Raw genomic sequence first — 24,168 nt, forward strand, 5'->3', positions numbered from 1 at the left:
TGGGATAAGAAAAGGAAAAGAAAAAAACAAACACATATTTCTTTTTTTTCCCCAGATTTTACTCTAATAAAAAAAAATCCTGAGTAAAAGACACAAATCCTTCAGGTGATATTCTGACACGTGTAACGTATATAACGTATAATGTTTGATTTTAACACAGTTTAAACACAAATTATGTACTTTAACAATATGATTAATACACCGAAACGTGCCTTAGCCTTCCTTGTTGCCTCACAGTCAGCCATGTTTGTTAAAAAAGGACGTGAGAAAGGAGGCGTGACTCTTCTGTAGTCAACTTTAAATCATGAAGAACACTGTGATTGGTTTACAGATATCCAATCAAATACATGCATTTGCGCATATTTGCATAGTGCCCCAGAAATAGCGTTTTTCTGTAGGCCAACCCGGAAGCTAATGTCGCCCTAGTTCCCATGTCAAAAAGCCTGCGGGATTTTTCCATTGGATTTTGCATCATTGCAGAAAATAAGCTCTGTGATAAACAAGCATTTATGGTACTTACACGTTTTGTTTAGAAAGAAAATCTTCACAAATGAACTCCACTTTCAGGGTTTTTGAAGCCTAAATGTAATCGCCAGAAGTACTAAGCTACTAAGACACATAAAAGCTTCAAAGTTCACACTGGGGTGTTTAATGAAATATTTTAAGTCACAGAACAAAATGTGAAAGTCTCTTGAGCTAGTCTTAACCACAGACCTTATTTCAGGCTTCTAACCAAAACCCTCTATTAAAAAAATTCAGTTTGAGATGAGGGAACCAGAGGTGCAAAAATACTAACTCCCTTCTGGGTTTTCGGACTCATTGCTGGAGTTCTCTGTTTGGGTGGCGTCAGATGACTGTTATAATAGATCAAGACATCCTAGAAAAGTGATGTCCATTATTGGAATGGACAGGGGACCTGAATAGGTTTAGCAAGTGCGCTGCTTGGGTCAAAAACCTCTTTGAGGTCCAGGAGTGTAAACACTAGGCTCTTAGTTATTTCAGATCATGAAGCTGTATAAAAATGGAGGTGGGATTTCAGGAATCCTTCAGAACAAAGCCCAGATGTGCCAATAGTTCAGTGAACAACTGCCTACTTATACATCCAGCCGACACAAAGCATCAAGATCATCTCATTAAAGATGCATCTCACACCACCTGATGAATGTAATATTTAGTGGATCAAACAGCAACAGAGTCCTGCACAGACTGTAAAGCCAAAATAATAAGATACGGAGGCTAAAGGCATCACAGAGCTGCAGAAGAGAGGGTTACTGAGTGTCACTGCATAAGATCATTTGTTTTTTCAATTTAATTGTTTTGTGTTTACCTTGGCAAACAATTGAAGGACAGAGAACGGAGATGTGTGTTTGTAGCTCAGCTAACAAGGAAGGTAAGGTTACCTGCATCAATCCAGATAACCCCACTGTGTCGCCAAATGTGTGCTTTTAGGTGTGTGTTTTTTGCCCATTTACAGAATGAGGGCTGTGTATAAACGCTGGATTTTTCTCAGCGCACACAGGATGGACAGCTAGCAGACTGTGCGGAAAAAATATTTGCTGAATTTGACAAAAAGTGTGTTGAATTAGAATCACAGACTGCACCTCTAAGCCACACATTTAGTTTATTACCACATCACTATATTTGACATTTCAAAGATTGCTGGTTTCTTTTTTGTTTTTTTCTAAACTTTTGCTAAATTTCATTTTGCAACTTTTAACCACAAGCATTAGCAAGTAGGGCCTAACATAGAGTGGTTATTAATAAGGGGCAAATTAAGGCAGCAGGTGCTGAAGCTGTTTAAATGTGTCCAAAATGTGTTGCTTAACCTTTTGAACCCTGGGCAAATTGGCTTGATCTCTGTCAGAAACATGGAAATAAATACATTAATATTTTTTTAATTAAAAAGAAAGTTAAATGTAATAATGAAAATCATAGTTTTCTCCTTGCTTTTTGCCCCCTTTTCCTCCGTAGACATTTTGAGGGTACAAAAGTTAAAAACAACAACAAAAACAAACAAACAACAACAATAAAAATACAACCCAGCTGGACCAGCTTCAGATGGTTAAGCTGGTTAATGAGTTTGCTTGACCAGCTTAGGGTATATTTTTCTGCAAAACTTTTTTAATGGTTTAGCCTGTTATACCAGTTCCAGTAACACTGAAACCAAATCACTGTCTCTTGAGTATGGAGAAATAACAGTGTCATTAGGAGGAAGTATGAAAAGCAGAGGGCATAAACCAGTTAAGTCTACTGTCAGGGGATATGCATAAAGATAAATGTGCATAGCTTAATAAGATGGTCACACCAGCATGTTGGGCTGGTGGCCCAACCAGCTAAACCATCAAAGACCAACAAGAACTGGGTCAGGACCATCTAACATCATCTCTAACCAGCTAAAACAACTTAAACCAGCTACCAGCATACCTTTTAAGTTTATTTTTTTTTTCTTTTTTTTGCAGGGTAAACACTTGTAAAAGGCACCTGAAAGCAGCACAAAAAAATGTCCCGCCAAGCTTTAAGGGGTTAATGTCTCTTGTGTTTTGTGTATGTGTCGGGGGGCACATCAGTCTATAACTTAAGGTACCATTTTCACTTTTTATCGTGGCTGTAAAATGCAGACGGTCCCTGCCGCTGACGTGAACTGGACGCATAAATAAAGTTTGTTGAGCTGATCTCGTGCGGTAAGAGCCGTGCCACAAAGCTGCACGTATTGCACGTAAACACTTGCGAAAGTAATAATTCTCCCTGACAAGCTGACAGCGGTGCACGGCCGGCTGCAGCGGCTGGAAACATATGAAATAGGTCTGTGTGTCAGCGCAGCTCCGTCCGTGTATTTCCGGGTGGCGCGAGCCTGCTCCGGTACGTCCCAGCTAGCATCAGTCGGTTCAGCCTCCGCTCTCCGTCCAGCCACAACAACAGACACCGGAGGCCGGGACACACACAAAAACAGCCAGTTACTGACCGAGACACACAAAATTGATGTCTGATAGCTGAAAGCCAAAGCGGGGGGCAGCAGGGCGGGCAGCGGGCAGGAGTTATGGCGGCGTCGCTTCTCTCCGAGACCGACATCAGGCACCGGTCCATGGCGGAGGAGGATCCGAACGGGAATGAGCACGGGGCGGCTGCACACAGCGCGGCGCCTCGCTGGGGACCGCAGCACGCCGGGGCCCGACAGCTAGCAAGGCTCTACTCTCCCGGTGAGTACGTGTTTGTTGTCGTTTGTGTTTTCGTTGTTGTCACTTGCTTTGGCTGTACCGGCTGCTGAGGAGGAGGCAGAGGCCTCAGAGCCACAGTGCGACACCAGAGGGGCGCAGGGATGATGATAACATGATGATGATGGTGACACTGGATAAAAGATGACCGTTAATGTCATTAATTCAGCTTTATTATGGCTGCACTTTAAAACAGGCCACAATGTGTGAGGTAACCTGCTGTGAAGTGTTGCATTGAACAGTGTGAAGGCCTACAGTTTACAGCTACAACCACATTTGTACTCTCCAGGTTGCTAGAAGCACTTCCCTTTTTTTTTGCATTTTTACAATAAGAAGAAAGGTTTCCCAAATCTGAAATTGTGTTTTAAACAACCTTTAGCCTCACTGGGATCATCTAGACCAGATTTGACAAGTTCAAGTATAGTGGTTTTTGATCTGGACCTGGCTCAATGTGGTCTACATGTGAAAAGCACAGTGAAATTTCCCTTTTTTTTTTTTTTTTTTTACATTTTCACAAACAGAATAAAGGTTTCCCAAATCTGAAACTGTGTTTTAAACAACCTTTAGCCTCACTGGGATCATCTAGACCAGATTTCACAAATCCAAGCATAGTGTTTTTTGATCTGGACCTGGTTCAATGTGGTCTACATGTAAAAAAAAAACCCAAAAAAAAAACATGCAGTGAAAACCTTAATTATTGCATTTTAACAAATACAATAAAAGTTTCACAAATCTGAAACTATGTTTTCATCAAGCTTTAGCCTCTCTGGGATTATCTAATCCAGATTTGACAAATCAAAGCATGGTGGTTTTGGATCTGGACCTGGTTCGTTGTGGTCTACATGTTGAAAACTATTTTTTTGCATTCTCACAAGTAGAATAAAAGTTTCACAAATCTGAAACAGTGTGTTTATCAACCTTAAGCCTCTCTGGGATAATCTAGTCAAGATCTGACCTGTATAAATTTAGTGATTTTTGATGGGGACCTGGTCCAATGTGGTCTACATGTTAAAAACGTAGTGAAATTTTCACAAACAGAAAAAAGTTGCTTTAAATCTTTAACTGTGTTTCAAATAATATTTAGCCTGTCTGTGGGATTATCTAGTCCAGATTTACCCTGTCTAAGTGTAGTGATTTTTAAAAGGGACATGGTCCAATGTGGTCTACACATAAAAAATGCAGTGAAATCTATCTTTTTTGCATTCTCACAAGTAGAATAAAGGTTTCACAAATCTGAAACAGTTTTTTTTTTTTTTATCTTTTCCCTCTCTGGGTGAATCTAGACCCAGAATCTTGTAGTCTTTGTGGTGTGTTCAGGTGCAGCTTTTTGGCTGAGATGCAAGCGATGTCATTTCCAGTTTTTTTTTTGTTTGTTTTTTTTTGGTGTAGGAGTGATGGTAAAACCTGCATATATGTTCTAATAAACAACGCTATTGAGTTGCATCATAGAAAATGTAGGATCCTGTGTTTTTGGAGCTTTATCGATTAATTGGTCTATCACAACTTGCAAGTTCCCAGATTGTATGGAAATAATTTATGCACATGCTACTTTGACATTTGGAAAACAGATTGGGTCTTAAAGGCCAACCCCAGTCAAGTGCACATATGTTTAAAATGCCCCTAGCATTTGCAAATACCTCAGGTAAAGGTCCTTACTCCCACAGGATTCATGGGCAAGTTTTTTTAGATGCTATTGAAGTTGTTGCCTTCAGCTCAGAGACGTTTAGTCCGGGGACGAAATCAATGTGTGTGACACATTCTACGGCATTAATCCTCAAATCCAGTCCTTGGGGTCCAGAGTGTTGCCGGTTTTCTTTTTTCCCTGCTAGTTTATATTCACCTGGCGTCCCAGTCTAAATAAGTCTCTGATTAGACGTCTAGAATAAAAACTGCCTGGCAGAATAAAAACTAAGCAGCAGTCTGGACCCTGGAGAGGACATTTCAGGAGCACTGGTGCACAGGCTACAAATACACAAAATGACAGCGATTGTTATTGGTGGCAGAATTGCCTGACTCCATCACAACAAAGTGTTGCCTCGTGTGACCCTGAGGTCTTATCTGGTAGCGTGCATTGTGGTCGTGCGAAGTAAATGTAGTTTCTGGGAGAATATTTTCTCATCAGACTGATGTCCCTTTAGGATTTCGTGGGGGTTTTTTTTGATCGTCTTGGTCTATAAACCTGGTTTTACAGCAGCTGTTCTGAAAAATTGATACGTATTTTGCAATGTTTTTAGGCTTTTATTTTTCTCAATGAAATTGCAGTGATTGAAAATTGCAAAAAAAAAAAGTTCTGTTCTAAGTTTGTGATTTATATAACACTAACATTACCACAATGCATTTTTATTCGGACTCACTTTGGGGTTTTTAGCATGTGCAACAGCCTCTGTCATGGTGATTTGTCTTGACTGTTGTCGAAGTGTTTCGGCCATTGTAAAGACGTGTTTTGTGGTAAAAACGTGTTTGTCGATTGTTGGATTTGGTTTGTGTTCCACCACAACGCTGCATGCCATTCAAAAAAAGTTAACCCCTGCGTTTATGCTGAACATCAGGGGAGTGCCTTGCACTTTATGTAGCAGTATTTTTTTTATTGGTGAACGTAAAACCTTTGTGCAGCATATGTCTGCATCCTCACAACTAGAAACAAAGAAGTGAGTTTGGCGCCATTGTACCAGGGAGTGCTATGATTGGTGAAACTCATGGGGAACTACAGTAACTGGTCAAATCTGTAAATGGCTGTATGCAACTCAGTTATGTCAGCTGAATCAGATTTGGCTGTTAAATAAGAGTATTTAATTATTTGTTCTTCTCTTGCCATACAGAGTTTGAATGAGGTTTGGCGAGATTTTCGGGGTGACAGCGACTTTCATGTAAGATAATAAACAAGCCTAGTTAGCCCTCCAAGCCAATATGTGCAAACTAAGCTTAAGACATATCAGAAATGTGCAGTATTTTTTTTTTTTAGGAATATTTTTTGGCTTTTATGCCTTTGTTGTATAGGACTGATGAAGAGTGAAAGGGGAAGAGAAAGGCAATGACATTCACCAAAGAGCTACAGGTTCAATTCCAACCTGCGGCCATTGTGTTAAGGACAGAGCCTTTGCACAGGGGGCGCCTGCTCTCTCAGGTGAGCTACTGGGTCTGCGGCTGCCTGTAGCGGAGAGCAGAGCAGTGTGAAAGCGAGGTGCGCTCACTCTGCAATATAATCTGAAATCTGGGGACCAAAATGTCTCCAGAAATACACTTTCTGATTAAAAAAAAAAAAAAACTGCACCAATTGAAGGATTGTCAGTCGACTGAGTGGTCTCCGACTGTAATATGAGTCTTCTACTTTCGGGAGGTAGCCCCAAATTTGCGTAAAAGTAGCAGTAATTGCATAAAATTGCAAGGATGTGCATAATTCATAGGGATTGATTGAATATGAGTCCCACCATTCCCTACTCTCTTTTGTGTTTGGTTTTAACACTATCTCTTAGTCTTAATCATTTGACCTTCACAAATCAGACTTTTTTAGCTTCTTGATAAGGAAAAATATTAATAAGGCAGATGAGTTTCATTTTCTTAAACATTCCTTCCTTCATAAACCTGCTCACTGTTTTCTGTATTTTAACTTTATGGCCCGAATTTATATTCCCGGGCAGGTCACTCTCTGCAGTCGTTCAACATCACAGCTCAACTCTGATATTTATTTGCTGCCATTTAGTTTCGATCAAATGTGGACTCAGAATAATGAGCGAGAAAGCAAAATCTAACCAGCGAGATAAATTGAGCCATTTTATCGCTGCAGATGCATTGATTTTAGTGCGATGATGGAAGGCAAGCTGCGCCTCAGACCTTAGCAAATAAAACCTGCCTTACCAGTTGTGCATCAAGCTGGACTGTGCCACATTTTGCCTGACCATCTGCCCTGCTTCTCACTTCACTGAGCATTTTAATTGCCTCTAGCCGGACCATGTTGGCCACTTGTTAACACTTCCTAAAATAGGAATGATGATCGGAGAAAAGAAGGGTTTGGACTGTTGGAGCCACAGCATTGTGAAGTTCATGTGAGGGCACAACATGTGTCACCAGGTTGGCACTTGAATCCAAAGCCCTTACAGCACTTTGAAGAGCGTTCACGTTCACACACCACCGACCCCGGCAGCGCCTCCCTCGACTCACTCAGCTGAAAGCGATCTTCTGACCCGACTGGTGACTTCTGTAAACTTTATTATCATTGAACATCTGTCAGCGTGCAGACCGCCGCAGAACAAACTGTTCACTTCAGTGGAAGCTGGTGAGACAGGTAGTCCTATTTTTAGACACTGAGTGAAGGAGTCACCTTCGCCATTAATGGAATTGGATCTACTTTGTTATTCAGTGTCATTACATTAGAGCGATAACCATCTCCACTCTGGCATTAGGGCTTTTCTACTGCCAGGCAACGCAGACATTACACATTCATGTAGACTGACAAGCTCACATACGTGCTGTCACACACACACGCACACACACACACACACACACACACATACACACAAAATGTATTATTTAGCTTATCTGAAGCTGGATATGAGCTGATGACAGGGAGTGAGAGAGATGTTGCACCAGGACCAACAGGTTTTTGTGTTTGTTTTAAAGTGTGTTTTTATTTATTCATAGATCACAGCAGCGACTAATCAGCATTAGTAATAACTGAGATCATCAGAGATGTAAACATTTTAACAACTGACGATTTAAACACCGGCTCATTGATTTGGCAGCAATTTACAATCAACTTCTCTGGTGTCGTCCAAGATGGCTTATCTACTGTTGAAGCCTGCAAATCAGCTTTAGCAAAATTTGGACAATATGTCAGTGAGCAAAGTGCGATAATAGTGTGCTCGTGCTCGATTTTGATAACTGAGTGACCCATTCAACTTTTATTGATAGTGAGGGATATAAACAGCTGAGAAAACCACTAAAAAACACACAAAACTACATAAAATAGAGAGATGTAGTAGCCTTACAGGTAATCGATTGTAGCATGTTATAGGCATGTGCTGATGTAAGAATTTTATAGCACAATCACCTTTGCCAAAAAGAGCAAAATGCCATATAAAATCTGTAAATATATGTCTGGAAATTAAACAAAAAATAGTAGACCAGGGTTTCCCACACATTTATTTATTTCTGGCAGCCAGTCACGATTAAAATATCTACTGCCATGTGTTGATTCAATATTTTTGGAGCTGGAACGTTCATTAGGAGCACTATGATAATAAAGGATAGTGTTCGGATATTGATTGCACTAGGTGTACAGAGCGCACTCCAGGCACAGATGAAGCAGTAGAACCTAAGGCACAGTGAAAGTCAAACTTAACCATTCATTGTGCGGGGCTAGAAGTTTGTTCTCAGTTGCTGCAGCAGCTGCTCTTTTCATTGAGCGATCTGATCAGCTTTGGCCAGACCGAGAGATTAATTATCCACCACAACTCACACTAACTCCTCAAACTGCAGCTAAGGAAAAACTCCTTACAACTTATTCCTGCGTTGCATTCATGGACCCTGCAAAATGTCGGAATTTAGATTTTGTGAGAGACATGTAATTATTTTTTTAAGTCAAATTGCATGGTTAACATTTGGGTTGGCCAGTATGAAATATTCAAAATGGTTTAAAATTAAGCCTAACATAAGACTGTACTGAGCAGCTGCTCCTGAGTGGAACATAATGAAACTGTCCGAACAACAAATGAGCGTCCAAGAATCTCAAAAAGCTCTCTGTGCAAACTGAATGCATTCATTGTGCACTTCTGTAACATCACGTACAAAAACAAGATACTTATCAGCTGTGTGCTGAAGATCAGACTGGAGATGTAAACACAGCATACCTGCTATCTTCCTACATTTGTACTTATGAACAATATTGTGATATTTACTGAAAAGACAGATAATATAGCCAACAGTAAGCAGGTTTTTACTCGTTATGGTCATTTACGAGAAACGTTCAGCACCTTGTTGATCTCCCTCCACCCAGCTGCCACCTTGTGATGGTTTCTGCAGTGAAATAAGGAGGTAGCGTAAAAATGATTCCTCATTTTCTCATTTTAGTAGCGAGTAAGCGACAGAAATAATTAGAAACGGTGTTTACGTCAAAAGTGCCGTTGGAAATGGCACAGTGTCGCACTCACAGCCAGTAAGGACATTTCTATTGTCTGCTTCAAATCTAAATTGTTGGCATATTGGTGCAATTTTTGGGTTTTTTTGGCAGACTAGCTCTGCCATATCCTGTCTCGTCAATTTTTCTTTATGTTGCTTTGCTCGGCTCACGGCCTGTCAGACACACAAGTTTAGTTTGTTAATAAACAAACATAATATATTAATCATGTGTTCAGTTTGCTTATTGCTAATGCAATACAAGTTGGATTTAGTGTTGCGATGCATCAGTACCGGTTGCTGATGTTGGCTACCTTTTCATTCGCCAAAATTTGTGTCGTGATGACAAAAGCCTCTTCGGCTGGTTTGCATAATATTGGACTGGAGTGGCAAAAACGGAAATCAACCCAACCCTTGTAAACATGTCAGACGAGAAGGATGCTGTTGAGAACCTGGGTCATGTTTGCTCGCCGGCCTGTTGTTGTTGAGTGTAGCGCTGATTGAGGGTTAAGAGGATCACACATGCATTTGGGGTCCCGACACTTTATCCTCTCTCACTTAGTGGCCGCAGAGCTTAGGTAGACTGACTGTGGGTAAAAATAGCCCAGACAAGGCTGCGTTATGAGCAGCATTCTGACGCAACACACACTTTGCTGCTCAACTCCAAACTGTAATAATATTCAGCAGTGACGTTCACGCTCGATCGTTTCGGTGAAGCTTTAGTGGAGATGTTTTGATAACGCTGCTTTCAAAACTTAAAGAACAGGTTGACTCTTGAGGCTGATCCTCACAAACAGCGTTTTCTGAAACTTTTCAATTACTTTTTTTTTCCTGCTGGTTTTTTTTCACTCAGAGTTGGTGCACCTAACAAACCACCCTCCTGAAAGCAGTTATTCAAATCACACATATCTCCTTCTTTTGACTGTCAACGAGTGAACTGTACCTAAGGCGATAGAGCATGAGTAAATATAAGAGAAATCACCTGAGCCCGGTCTGTTGAACAATGAATAACCATCAGTAAAACCTCACAAAGAAGATAAGCAATAAAAATATCATGAAAACATGTTGCTCAAGCCTTCTTAAAGGGTTAGTTCACCCAAATCACACACCCACAAATAATAATTTCCCCTCTTAACCTTTGTGGTGACCATGCAGATAGTTTTAGTTTTAAGTGGCGAGGTCCTCAGATATCTCCAAGTTAATCTTCTGAAGGTTTTCTCCCTGCAAACAGTTTTTACCGGCACTAATTCGCCCTAAGAAAAGATAGGGTGTAAATCACCTGTACGTCAAGCGTTGACATCCTGTCTTTACTACTGTTTGACAAGTGTTGAGGGTGTGTTTAGTGACTCATGATCCCTGAGGAGAAATATAATTTCACTGACAATGAATTTCAATAGAAGACACTTTGGTAAAAGAATCCAGCTGATACCAGTTTAGACTTTAAACATAAAAGCTGGTCGTGTTGATGTTGACGGTGATGGTGGTTGAGTCCCCAGCATTTCCTGTCATCACTTTGTTTTTGAGCAAGACACTGAAATTCAAATTGTTCCTAATGGTTAGGTCAGTGGTATACTGGTGGGTGATAGTATGTTGAATACACTCAAGGTATCGTGGCTTGTTAAAAGTGTGAAATATAAAATAACTATATTGTGAACATCAGATCTAAGCTACTGGCATTTGAGACTCCTTGCTCTCCTCCTGCTCTCCTCTCACAGACAAACACACAAAGCAGGGCTTTTTTTGCAGAGCTCCAGACTGTGACTATTTTAACTGAAGACTGACTTTTTAATTTAATAAACAGCCTATTAATATATATTTGTATGTGTAATGTATGCAAATAGGGTTCTTACCCCTGCTTTTATCTATTAATATAATGCAAAGTACAATCCAGTCTTAGTTAATATTTTCCACACATATCCTCTGGATAGGGAAGTTATACATTTTACATTTTCAGCAGCAGAAACATCAGTTTGGATTTAACAGAAAAAAAGCTACAACTGAGGAGCTGTTCTTAGCAGCAGTAGCCACCATGCAAACTACAGAAACAGCATCAGCCAAAACGTCAAGGATAGATAATATACCTCAGGAATGAACCACATCAGAGAATTTTCTTAGAAAAAATAAATGTATCTCTATTTTCATTGCAATTTAACAAACCACTATTCACGACCAAATGCATCATACCTTGAGGGATTTTGCACAAATACTGAATCAGTCGGATCTCCAGTGTACTGCAGTAACAAAAACGGGAAAACAATCCCTCAAAAAAGTAGTATTTTAAGTAAATATCACGGTAAAACTGTAATGATTAGTGACTGAGGCAGCCAAGCAATACCTGACTGGTTAGTTAACCAAATGTTTCATGTCTGCAGAGCTTTGCAGTGGCTAGAAATGTTGTTCACAGAGAGAGACAATGTGAGGAAAAGTAGGCGTCGTGTCATTCTTCTCATTGTCGTCCCCCATAATGGACAAACCACGTCAGTAAAATACACCCCCTCACACACTACGACCGCACACAGTAATTCAATGGAGCAGTGTAATACTGATTCTGCTGACTTGGCTAAAGTGCATTCGCACTCTGGTCGTACGCACACCGAGGTCACAAGAACACACAGACACACACTCACAGAGGTCAAAGCCAAGTACAGCCCATGTGACACACATGCTCAAATGGTTTCTGACCCCCGACCTTTGTGACCCGGGGGTCTGCAGCTCAGGGAATCTGGTCATGTGTGTGTGTGTGTGTATGTGTCAACTGTCACATGTGAGAAGTGAGTGTTATCACAGCAGCACGCCTTCAACAGACAAATTCAGGTCAGTCAGATTTTAAGGGTCGAGACCCGTCAGTCCTCTGCAGTACGGAGAGTATGTGACGGAAAAAAAATATTTCTGCAAATCAAATCGGCTCTTTATTTCCCCATCACTGGACACTGATGGTTTCCTCCACAAAATGTTGTGCATAAAGTTATACATGATGTTACGTCATACTGGTGGATACTTGATGCGTGGTGGTACTGCCCAGGAACTACTTCAGTAGCTGTATTGTATCGGCTGAAATTATCAAAGAATTTAATGGCAAATGGATGTTGGTAAAAAATGTCACACATTCAATATCCTAATGTTCATGTGCATGTTTCTAGGATTTGATGTTTTTAGGAATTTAGGATATTTCTTGGATGTAAGCACGTCTCAGATTTTAGGAAGTTTCTCTGATTTCAGGATATTTCTTGGATTTTAGGACTTTTCTCAGAACTTAGGACATTTCTAGGATTTTAGGATATTTCTACAAATTTAAGTCATTTCTAGGATATCAGGAAAGCTGTTGGATTTTAGGCAGTATCTGAGATTTTAAGGCGTTTCTAAGATTTTATGACATTTCTTGGATTTAAAGACTTTTTTGTATATTAAGACATTTCTCGACATGTGTTGGATTTTGGGATGTTTCAAAGGTTTTAGGACATTGCTATGATTTCAGGACATCTCTAGGATTTTAAGACATTAGGGGCTTAGCTAGGACCTCTGTCAGGGCATGCCAGGGATCCACCACTGGCACTTTTTATAAACAAGCTCTATTTGACATGTTTTATTCACTCTGGCACCATATACTAAAAGAAAAAAAATAATTCCCAGTGTGAATCGCTTATAAAAAAGAAAACGGTTGTGTAGAACGATTTCAGTGTTTTTAAAACTGTTTGCATTGTTTAGATAAAAATAAGCTGACATCTGCGTGTCAGTCACGATTTGTAATTTAGTCATTAGCTCACAGTATTATGCAGTTTTCCAATCAATGGAGTTAATCTTTATATTTTAAATATAGTCTTAATAAATCTAATTGTCTAAATAAAAGACATTACTCAAGGAGTCAAGATGTCAGCCAGATAATTAGCTCTTCTAAACAGAATGAGATGAAATAAAGGATATTTTCAGATTTCTTCTGTAAGTTCAGAGAGATCAGTACAATACATGTTTGAAAAGCAGTTTTTCCTTTTTATCCAGTGTCTGTAAAACTAACTAAATGTACCTGTGAATTATTATTATTTGAAAACCAGCAGTGTGTACAACTCAAAAACTTTTAAATTATGTAAATAGGTGCATGGGCGTAGCAAGAATCTCAAAAGTAGCAGAACACCGGCACTCACAGGAATGCTGATGATGGCGCTTTCGCTGAAACGTGTCCGATTCTGTTAAATTTTGCCCGTTTTAAATAAGAGCAAGTTTCTGAGTGTTCTGCTTGTTTTTGCATTATTATTTTTACCTTCTCTCCCTTTTGTAGTCCTGTATGTAAATATGCTTTTTAGCAAAGCTAAAAGTATCGCTGCGACAGGCTGACACAGTCAGTGCAGCATCTACATATCTTTGGCATCCGCTCTCTCGTCACTGGGAAAAATATAAATTAAAAAAAGACTGGTGCTTTTATTTTTCTTAAAATGTTGACTTAATCTTGTTTGCAATTCTTATATTTACACACTAGTTGTGCATTTGCATTTGTAATGAAAAGTCAATAAAGAAGTTAAATAATAAAAAAAAAAGACTGGTGCTCTGAAAGAAATGCTATGCGGACTCAGCCTAATATTTCTATGGCCACACACACCTAAGAGAGCGCTTTCAGAGAAGCGTGTGTGTTGCAGAACGTCTCTGAGTTTATGGGAGCAGGTTGACATACGAGCAGTCGGAGCGAGATGAGCGGAACGAGGTTGAAGATCAGTATCGCTCTTTAGATCGCTTACAGACTCTGACAAGAGATCCTCCAGGGTAACTCGAGATCACACACAAAACATTTACTCCAGAGCCCTCACGTACACACGCGTAAGTCAAGTAGATAAACACACTAACAGACAGACACAACATACATGCTGCTCATGTAACTAGACTGAGACGTCTCGTAACATACAGAAAGCAGAGGATAAAGTGTGTGAGGCAGCATTTGAGCAGAGGAGAGGCAGTCAGCGGAGCGTGACACTTCAGACATATGGGAGGACCGAAGAGGGACGAGGGGATGAATAGAGAGTTGGTGAGAGAAATGGAGAGACGCAGAAACAGAGGGAGAGGCAGATGTATCCAGCTGTTTGTCCATCCTAGCTTTGCTGTAATGAGCACATGTTTGGCTCTATGGAGCATCGCCAACGCCTCATCTAACTTCTCCAAACTCTAACAAGCCAAACTGCTATTTAGATTTACCTCCTACCAGCGTTGAACCGGACCCAAACAACTAAGCACATAACAGCGTGGCGCTCCCTTAAATGGACACTTTGACATTTTGAATTTTAGCTGTTTATTTTTCTTTTACAGACACTTGTCAGCATGTGGGGAACATTTCTGCTTTTAAGTTTTCATAAAATGGCCCGGCAGCATTGTTAGCGTCGCTGAGCATAGCTTCCACTTGCAGCCCGCTGTGCCCTTTGGCTGAAATGAGGCAAAACTTATAAGTCATCTGGAGATTTACCTGGTGAAAACCTAACAATGCGCACACAACTATATTTCGCTTTGTGATTGCAGCTAGAAAATCACTAATGTTCACCAAAAAGCAGCATTTGTTTCCCCCCTGGGGTGGATTTTATACTGCTCTGAAAATTTGATCTAATATGACATTTGACTGTATTGTGGTTGACAGCTGCCATTGTCCTTCATCAACAGCACTTGTTGTTTTGTGACATTTGGACAAAAATACTGAAAATAAACAGTTTTTTGTTTTTTTTTGTTTTTTACAATTAACCAGTGCATTAACCAGTGCACCACCACAATATACACCTTTACTGTGATAACACACTTTGAAATGTTTGGAAAACTGGATTAAGAAGAACCTATTTTTCATGATTAGAAATAAATTTTATTTTACAGTATGATTTAAAATCTTGATTCAGGTAAAAGCTGCTATACACTAAAATTAGTATTAATTATGTACAAAAAAATTGCCATGCTGATAAAAAGCCATTTTTTTCTGGTATTAATCAACAACTGAGCAACAAAGTCGAAAGCAACAAAATAAAACCCACAAAAGCTGTCTTGGTTTGTCGTCCACTGTTAGAACAATCACCAACTCTGTTTTTTTTTTAAATCATAATTTGTCCTGTTTTTTTTGTTTGTTTTTTTTTTTTTAAATCTTCTGGCTCTTTACATACTAACATTACTGTTAATTTAAATGTCTGGTGGGTAACTTTGAGCTGTTTTAGGCTAAACAAAAAGGATCTTACTCCTTAACGTGAAGTCTATCTCTGTGTGGATCCATAATCATAATCTTGTCAAATCAGAGCCTATCAGCAGCAAAAATGAGCACTATTAATGTACATAAAGTGATAGTTGTTCCCTTTACTCACTTAGACACAAAAACATATAAGTTAATCAAAGTTATCCTTGAAGGCAACATGTAGTTAAACAAACAGAAGTTCTGTTAAATCCTACATCCTAAATCCTACATTATCTAAACTGCCTTTCCAGTAGAGATCATGTTACGTATCACTATCGCTCACACACACACACACACACACACACACACATACACACACATACACACACACACACACACACACACACACACACACACACACACACACACACACACACACACACACACACACACACACATGTCTCTATTTTTCTCACTCTCTCATACCTGCAACTTGTCCACATGTCCTCATTGTCTGTCTCCTCTGGTCACGCTCTGTCTCTGGTTCCCCCTGCAGCTGTCCCTCAGACCTGCAGGCTGCAGCTTCACTGCAGCTGCTTACTTCAAAAGTCCTCTCTTTCCTCCTTGTGGTCACTTCATTTAGACATCCAGATTCTTGCAGATATCAAACATGGTGGAAATCAATTTTGCATAATATCCAAATGAGTCAGTTATTCAGTTTTTGGAAGCTTTGTTGTTTTTGGCTAATGATAACACTAGCTCCACACCTGTAGCTGAGCCTCACTGTTGAGTGTTTGCTTACAGTTTCATGATCAAACATTTATGCAGAACTACAATCAAATACTGCTCCATGTCCTGCCATTACAACGCCCCACATCTGTTCTAAAATCGCCGTAAACCACGGCCTCTCGTGTCTTACTGCTTATTTATGATCTGACTCTAAAGTGAGTCACTATTATTGTCGCAGTTTTTGATGTCAAACATTTATCAGGGTTCCCACAATAATGAGAAACCTGGAAAAGTTACAGACATTATGGAATTAGTTAAATTCATTTAAAAAAGTTTTTCAAAAACTCATGGAATTTTATTGTGTGTGTAATGTGATGTAAAATTTATTTTCTGAACCTGTCGACAAAAACGTAACTTTATATGCGTTGAAGTGTTATGTTTGTTTACCAATACGTATGTTTCTTCATTTTTACAGTTACAATTACGCACCATAAAAAAAGATGGGCCCTTGAAAAGTCATGGAAAAGTTTTGACATTGTGTCCACAAAAATGTGTGGGAACCTGGATTTATTGAAGTTAATATGTTGCACATGATCACAATACCCTTTTGTTCATTCATTCATTCATTGTCAAGGGAAAAAGGAAAAAAAGCTAAAAAAAAAATTAAATATTTGTAATTATCATAATAACATTTACAGTTTCTTTTATAGAAGTATAGAATTTTAAAGCACTTTCGCCAAGTCTTGTTTGCCTTGTGTTTTTTTTTGGTTTTTTTTTCAAATTCACGGGTAATTTTCTTGTACTTTTAACTAGTTTCTTGCTATTTCTTTTGTCTTTTTTTTTGTTCATTACTCATTGTCTTCCTCCAGTGTTTTTGAAAGAAATCAAGCCAATTTGCTCAGGTTTAAAAAGGGTTAAGGAAGACGTTTTACTTAAATTGATGAATATGATAGTTGATTTAGTTTTTCTGTGAGTCAGATTTTTGAATTGTCATCCAGACTCACACACACAAAGGTAATGCACAGCACACATTCACACAAACGACGTGCACACATATTCAGACCCAGGCGCACACGCACTCTACACACACTTTCCACACATTCACAGTACATTCATGGCTTTAGGCGAGCCTCCTAGGCAGGATTTTGCTGTTGACCTTGACCAACGCAAGAGAGAAGCCGGGAACGCCGTGCATTTTCAGAGATGAGCTGTGAGTGTGTGCGTGTGTGTGTGTCTGTGTAATTATCCTTATGAGGGCCGCAGATGAATATGGTGGTAGCAGAAAGCCCAGGAGATGAGGTGATGGCATACAGCACACACACTCGCACACAAAGGAACACACACACATGATGGGATCTGTCCATCCTTTTTTTTTGTGTCTCCACAGGGGAGGGAGGCTGGAGCAGGGCCTACTTACACTGGCTCTCATGTGGGTTAAAATGTGTGTCTGTGTGTGTGTGTTATTGTGCCTAGATGTATGCATCTGTTTGTCTACACGCATATGTGTGTGTGTGTGTGTGTGTGTGTGTGCCATTGTGTCGGTATGCCGTTATTGAATCTCATTTGCCACATTCCTCTCTTTGTTGCTGTTGAATCTACAGGGTAATGGATTTATTAAGTTTGTCTGGCAGGGTTTTGTGTGTGTGCACATCCACATAAAGACATACATACTGTGTGTGTGTGTGTGTGTGTGTGTGTGTGTGTGTGTGTGTGTGTGTGGAGTTTCTTCATCTATGTGTACTTTGCGTTGATGTTGGTTTTGTGTGTATGTGTGTGCCAATGAGTGCTTGCGTCCCTGTGTTGTGTACTATTAGTGTGTGTGTGTGTGTGTGTGTGTGTGTGTGTGTGTGTGTGTGTGTCCCAGGTTCTGTGGTCCGCTGAGATCAGATGAAAGGAAAGAGGCCTGTGACTGATCCACTCCTTCTGAACAAGGGAATTCGACCTCCCCTCGTTCTCCCCCCTGTCTCTCCTCACCCTCTTTGTGTCTCTCTAACTCTCTCTCTCTCACCCAATCTTCCCCCGTTACTGTCATTCTCTCTCAGTGTCTCTCTCTCCCTCGTCTCCCCCTCTTTCATTCTCTTTCTCTCTGAGCATGTGACCCACTTTTACCACCCACATCTCTCTCTCCCTTTCTCTCCCTCTCCCTCTCACTCTCCCGAGTCCCATCTGAAGACAGTCTACCGAGAGCAAACCAGGGGACACGGAAAGAGAGACGGAGAATAAAAAAAGAGTAGCAGAGCTGTCTGTATTCTGTTCGTACATAGTGTATCACCCTCTGTGATTTAGCGCCTAATGTTTCAGCAGTCTATACACGGGTGTGAATAAGCGTTCGTAAACACAGTTTATCTCAGAGACAGACTGTAGGCGATGGGAAGAAGAAAAAGACACACAAGGCGTGGTCGAGGCGTGTGACTCGTTCTTTGAGCCGCTGTCGGGCTTGCTGTTCAGAGTGTGTGACTTTCTTTTTGTCAGAGACTCTGTAGGTGGTTTTTCAGTGTGCGAGGCAGTGGCTCAGTTGTTGTTTGCTGTTTTTGTGTTCTCGCTTTTGGTTTTGTTCCTTGCTGGGTGTATGTGTTCATTTGATTGGTCTTAACAGAATCAAAGAGATTTTTTTTTCCTCACACTTTAACATGGAAATACTGTATGTACTCATAGTTGTATAACATCCCAGTCACCACAAACAAATGTTGGCATTGTAAGTTTTTCAAACAGATATGTAATGTTTGTATGTTTCATACGTATGGTGGAGTTCAGATTACATGTAAGTGAGCGCAGTTTGAGATGAGGATAACCCAACAGATCGATTGAGAGGAGACTTGTATTTAAGTATTGTAATTCATTGTATCACCTTCAGAGAGGTATTAATTTAAGTTTGTTTGGGTTTAACCTCTCCTGCACCTGTTTTTCTGTACTGAAAATGGAATTGGTGGATGACTTAACAGATAAAGTGGGTGTATTTCTCTGTTGATTTTTATTTTTATTTATTTATTTATTTTTTTCCTTTATTCTGACGGGACAGTCATCGTATGAAAGGGGGAGAGAGAGGGGATGACATGCAGCAAACGGCCAAGGTTGGAGTCGACCACAGCCGCTGTGGCAAGAACACAGCCTTTGTACATGGGGCCCTCGCTGGTGATTTTTAACAGTTTGGGATCGGGATGGGTGATATACTGAATATCCTCGATATATCAGGGCTTGTTCCGCTTGAGATAAGTAAAATAACTTTAACGTGAACATTGAGTATAAATTGTCACAACATCCGTCGCCATGCTTCTTGGAATGTTATTGCGAGAGAATTAGTCACATAACATCACTCAATGGAAAAACAGTCGTCTCACAATTGTGTTTTATCGACATTTCAAAAATATCCCCGAAGTTTTGCGCAAATCTGTAATAGAAACCCGTCTATAGAAATCTTTCCATAATTCCAAATACAGTCAACCACATCCCTTTAAAAGTCTAAGCAGCCTTATTGTAGAGTTGTGGAAATAAGTAGGAATCAAGAAAAACTAAATGAGTCTCAAGTTCCCAGAATGCACTATGGCAGTGGACTTATGCACGAGTCTCATTTTAACATGTTCCTGCTGTTATTGTGTGTCACATTGCGCTCTACATTTCCACTACTTCCACACTTCAATGTTGCCATACAAGTGGTCACTACAAGCAAATGTAGTGAGACTGCAAGTGTTGTCACAAATTTTCATGCTGTTCATACTGTTGAAGTGCTCTTAGTTCACCAAAAAAAATTTTTTTTTAGCACATTAAAATACGGTGTAGTGCCGAACTGTTCTCTAAAAACGCTTCGTAGGTGAGAACCAGTGATCACCACAGTCATAAATTAAAATATGTTTGGCCAAACTGTTTGCTTGGCACTTCCACAAGTGGCTTGTCCAAAGATAAATAAAGACACAGTGTGGGGACTGATGATTCACTTTTTAGAGATTTGTGAAAATAGACACAGGAGCACTTCAGTGCAATCCGTGCACATTTTCAGAACATAAGAAAACAGTTAAATCTCTTCTTGCTCCAGTTTGTCGTGGATGAAAGGCCAAAACGGGGAAGAAGGAACAGATGTGCTTTCAAATTTAGCCGGCTTAGTGTGGAGAAGGTTTGACCCTGCTATTCTTTTTTTTTCTAACATGGTATGATACACTCTGTCTTATTCTAGCACTTTATTTTTCTCTGAATATTTCCGACTTTGGGAGCAGCAGAGACTGTTGAGACGTGGTGTTTGTGAAGTGTCACAGAGGTTGATTTTTTGTGTCATAAAATGGCGTGGCTTTGAATTTTTTCAGGCTTCAGTGGGCCGCAGCGCTGATATGTGGGTAATGTGTGACTCACAATTTGGCCCTGTGACATTTTTGCTCATTTCGTGTTATTTTCTTGCATTCTGTCACATCAATCTGTATTTTAATCTTGTTTCTTTTTTAGTTTTGGTTAAAGTTGCTCATACTCTTTATGTTTGAACACTTTTCGGTCCCTCGCCATATTTCCTTGATACCTGACAGACAGTAGAGAGGTAAAGGGGTCTACTTTCTGTCTCCCCTCTCCATTAGTCCATTAGTATTCAGGATGTGTTGCCTGCCTGCCTGCTGCCCGCCACTCATTCCCCAGATAGCGAATCAGCCGGCGTTGATTAATTTCAGCCTATTAGCACCCCTCGTTCCCCTCCCCCGGCTCCGCCCAGGTTAAATCCCCGTGCACACCCGCGTGCACGCACGCAGGCGGGGGGGTGCTGCTGGGTGAGCGATGGCAGAGAGGTTGCCAGGGAGCCAGTTGTTGTCAGAACGATATTAATGAGTGCGCTGCTCTGGCCCTAAGAGTGTGTGTAGATGTGTGTGTGTGCGCCAGTGTGTTTGTGTTTAGGTGTGTTTAATAGTCTTTAATTTTGGTGTTTGTATGCCAAGTGAAGGCAGGTCAGGTGTGTGTGTGCTGAAGAAGAAGAGGTTTTGTGAGAGTGTGTGTTCCACGTGCTCACATATGCCCGTCCATACATACATACGTGTAGAGGCTGTTTTTGTGTGTCTGTCTGTAGCTGTGTGTGATATCCAGCAATGCCATGGCCTGAGGGACAAGGGCTTATGTGTATGTGTGTGTGAGAGTGTGTGTGAGAGTGTGTGTGTGCTCTGCGGAGGCCTGTCCTAGTTTCCTTCCCCTCACCAGGGAGCCGGAGGATCCAAGGACTGACGCACATCACCTGACAGCCGCCCCACTGCTCCACGGCCCTGCACCGCATGTGTGAGTGTTTGTGTGTGTGTGTGTGTGTGTACGTGACGGAGATGGAGTGTCTGAATTTGTGTATGTGTCAGAGGATGTGTGTGTGTAATCGAGAGAGATGTGTTAGGAAATCCATCAGTTGGAGCATCATTTTATGTGTGTGAGCGCTCACATGTATATTGAGTGTGTGTGGCTGCTGACGAAAGTTGGAGAGAGTGAATTTTGGTGTACTGGTCCCTTGGGGTGTGTGTGCGTGTGTGTGCGTGTGCGTGTGTGTGTGTGTGTGTGTGTGTGTGTGTGTGTGTGTGTGTGTGTGTGTACCTTGGGGCAGAGTGGAGAAAATGGTGTCACATGAAGCTCGGAGACAACAGGGCGAACTGCGCTCTACTTAACCTCACAGACTAAAGCTAAACACATTACCTGGACTTTACAATGTAAACATTAAGTTAATTCTCTGGACCTGAGACAGACAAATCTGAAATAAGCCAGCTGTATTTTACTGTCATTGGTTGTAACTAGGGTTGCAAATCGTAAGCAGTTTCCATAATCAATTATTGGTCAAATTAACGTTTGATTAATTGTTATTTGAAAGAAAAAAACGTGAAAAACTATTTCAGACAATACCAAATGTTTTTTTTCTTCAATCAGTAACAACAACATACTGCATATACTTTGACAGCATTGTGCAGCCTATCGATTGATCGATTAAATTTCACATGCTCGATCATCAATTAATTGTTACCATCCCTAGTTGTAACTCTCTTTCTTTGGCAATGATTGTTGTGTTTTGGATGTATAAATGGAGCCTCACACTCCATCAAAAGTGTTTAACACCAGGTTTCTTTGTCAAATTAAAAAATATCTGAACCTCCATTTTTTTATCAGTTAATCAGTTTTTGTTAAATTGAAATTTTGAAGAAAACGTTTTTCCTGCATGAACCAAGAATCCAAAACTGTGTAAAAATTCTTGCTGAACTGATGTAGTAGGGGTTTGAGTATATCAAAACATCAGTTTACCAACTCTTGTGCAACTCATGAAGTATAATTCAAGTCTCATTTGTCTTGTTACATGCTCAGTACTTCCCAAACAGACAACCCTTTCCAACGGGAAACTGAACTAAGAGTAAAACTTATCGAATCCATTGACAAAAAAACACAATTTTACCTGAGTGAACACAGCAGCTGCGTCGGTTGGTGTTTTTTTGTGTCATTTTGTGGCTTTGGAGAATTCAAACTAACCCTTTAAAACACCAAAGTCACACAATAACACAAACAAACTTAGTGACTAACAGCAGTTGTACACCCCTGTTAAGGAGGGCATGGAGAGTTTCACTTTAAGTGTTTGGTGTATGTAACTGGATAAATGAAACTTGGATTATACTTCACTAGTTGTGTGAGAGTTTGTAAAAAGATATTTTAATAAAGGCTGATGTCAAATCTGTCCCCCTATGACTTCAATTCATCAAGAATTTTCTGATAAATTTTCCTGCAGACTCACCATGGAGGCATGGCAGAAAAAAAGTTTTCTCCATGAATTCAACATAACATGGAGTGAGTTATTGATCTACAAATGGTAACTGAGGTGTTCAAGTATTACTTTAAGTTTCAGTGTACACAATTTAGGATGAGCAGGTAATTTTCCAAGAATAGAAACTTTTCTGTTGCTTTTGCAGTACTCGGCTACATCAGCGAGCCACAGCCACAGAGAAATGATCATTCTATTTTTGTATCACATCAACTTCCTTTTAACACTGCAAATGTCTAAGCGCTAATTGCCTGAGTCACACATTCTGTAGATGACTTTTAAATTTTTCTCAAAATAGATCACTGCACAAATAAAATTGCTTTGATCCAAATGTTACCTTCACTGGAGCCCAGCACTCAGGTTTCATTCTGGATATTTGGCCATAAGAGCAGCACTGGTTGTAGAATAATTCAGGTCTGTGTCTGTCTCTTTAATGTTGACCTCTGAACAAAAATTTGTGGTTTTGTGGGACTACTTCTAATTAAATTAAGCCTACTCGTTATTCAGTGAGTGGGATAAATTTGTCAAGGGATAATTTAAGGAAATGAGGCGTTAAGGTTATGAGAAACAACTGACTGTATCATTTTGTATCAGGATGCAGTCTCACATTTTAATATATGACAAAGCAGGTTCTGGTGCTGACAGGAAGAAGTCCTTTTTTATTACATTAAGGAAAAAAGAATTTCAGTTGTTATACTTGTGAAAGCAGTAGTTTTGGGAAATATGTTTTCTCTTTTTGAGTTGGAGGAGAAGATTAATACCAACTAGGCTCGGGCGGTATTTCATACTTTCATACCTTCCTGAAATTTCAGCGTGGTATACGGTGTATGACGGTACAAGTGTGTGTCATATAAGATCAGATCCACCCCTCACTCCTCCATAGTGTGAACTCTCGTCCATCCTTATATGGTCATTTCTGGCTCCAAAAAGCCAAGACGACAGCAGCCGACATGCTGAACTCAAAACTTCAAAACGAAAGTCCAAAAACACATTGTGGATTTCACGAGCTATGACCATCGTTTATTAAGTCTGTGGTGGAGACCCCAAGAAATGATTGCTCCCAGCCAAGAAATAATCCCACAAATAGCCCAATAAAACCTTTCTTAGTTTAGTTTTTGTACGAATAAAAAAATAATGATTGTGCCGTTGTAATTTGTGATCTTTGGAGATGCTCTTATGTGGATTTTGTTGCTTTTGAACAGAGCCAGGTTGGCTGTTTCTCCCTCTGTGTCTTGTCTTAATGCTAAGTT

At 40.2% G+C, this 24,168-nt stretch overlaps 1 protein-coding gene across 1 annotated transcript in view; it reads left to right on the forward strand.

Annotated features, from left to right (window-relative positions):
- The first annotated feature begins 2,682 nt into the window (after window positions 1-2,682).
- The window catches only part of si:ch211-212o1.2 (uncharacterized protein LOC492735 homolog), a 49,786-nt gene continuing 28,300 nt past the window's right edge, over window positions 2,683-24,168 (forward strand). Inside the window, exon 1 of the mRNA XM_042495989.1 lies at window positions 2,683-3,197. Coding sequence (XP_042351923.1) covers window positions 3,038-3,197 — 160 coding nt within the window. The 5' untranslated portion in view covers window positions 2,683-3,037. The remainder of the gene's footprint in view (window positions 3,198-24,168) is intronic.

The sequence above is a fragment of the Plectropomus leopardus genome, chromosome 11, assembly GCF_008729295.1.
Source record: "Plectropomus leopardus isolate mb chromosome 11, YSFRI_Pleo_2.0, whole genome shotgun sequence".
NCBI classification, from domain to species: Eukaryota; Metazoa; Chordata; class Actinopteri; order Perciformes; family Serranidae; genus Plectropomus; species Plectropomus leopardus.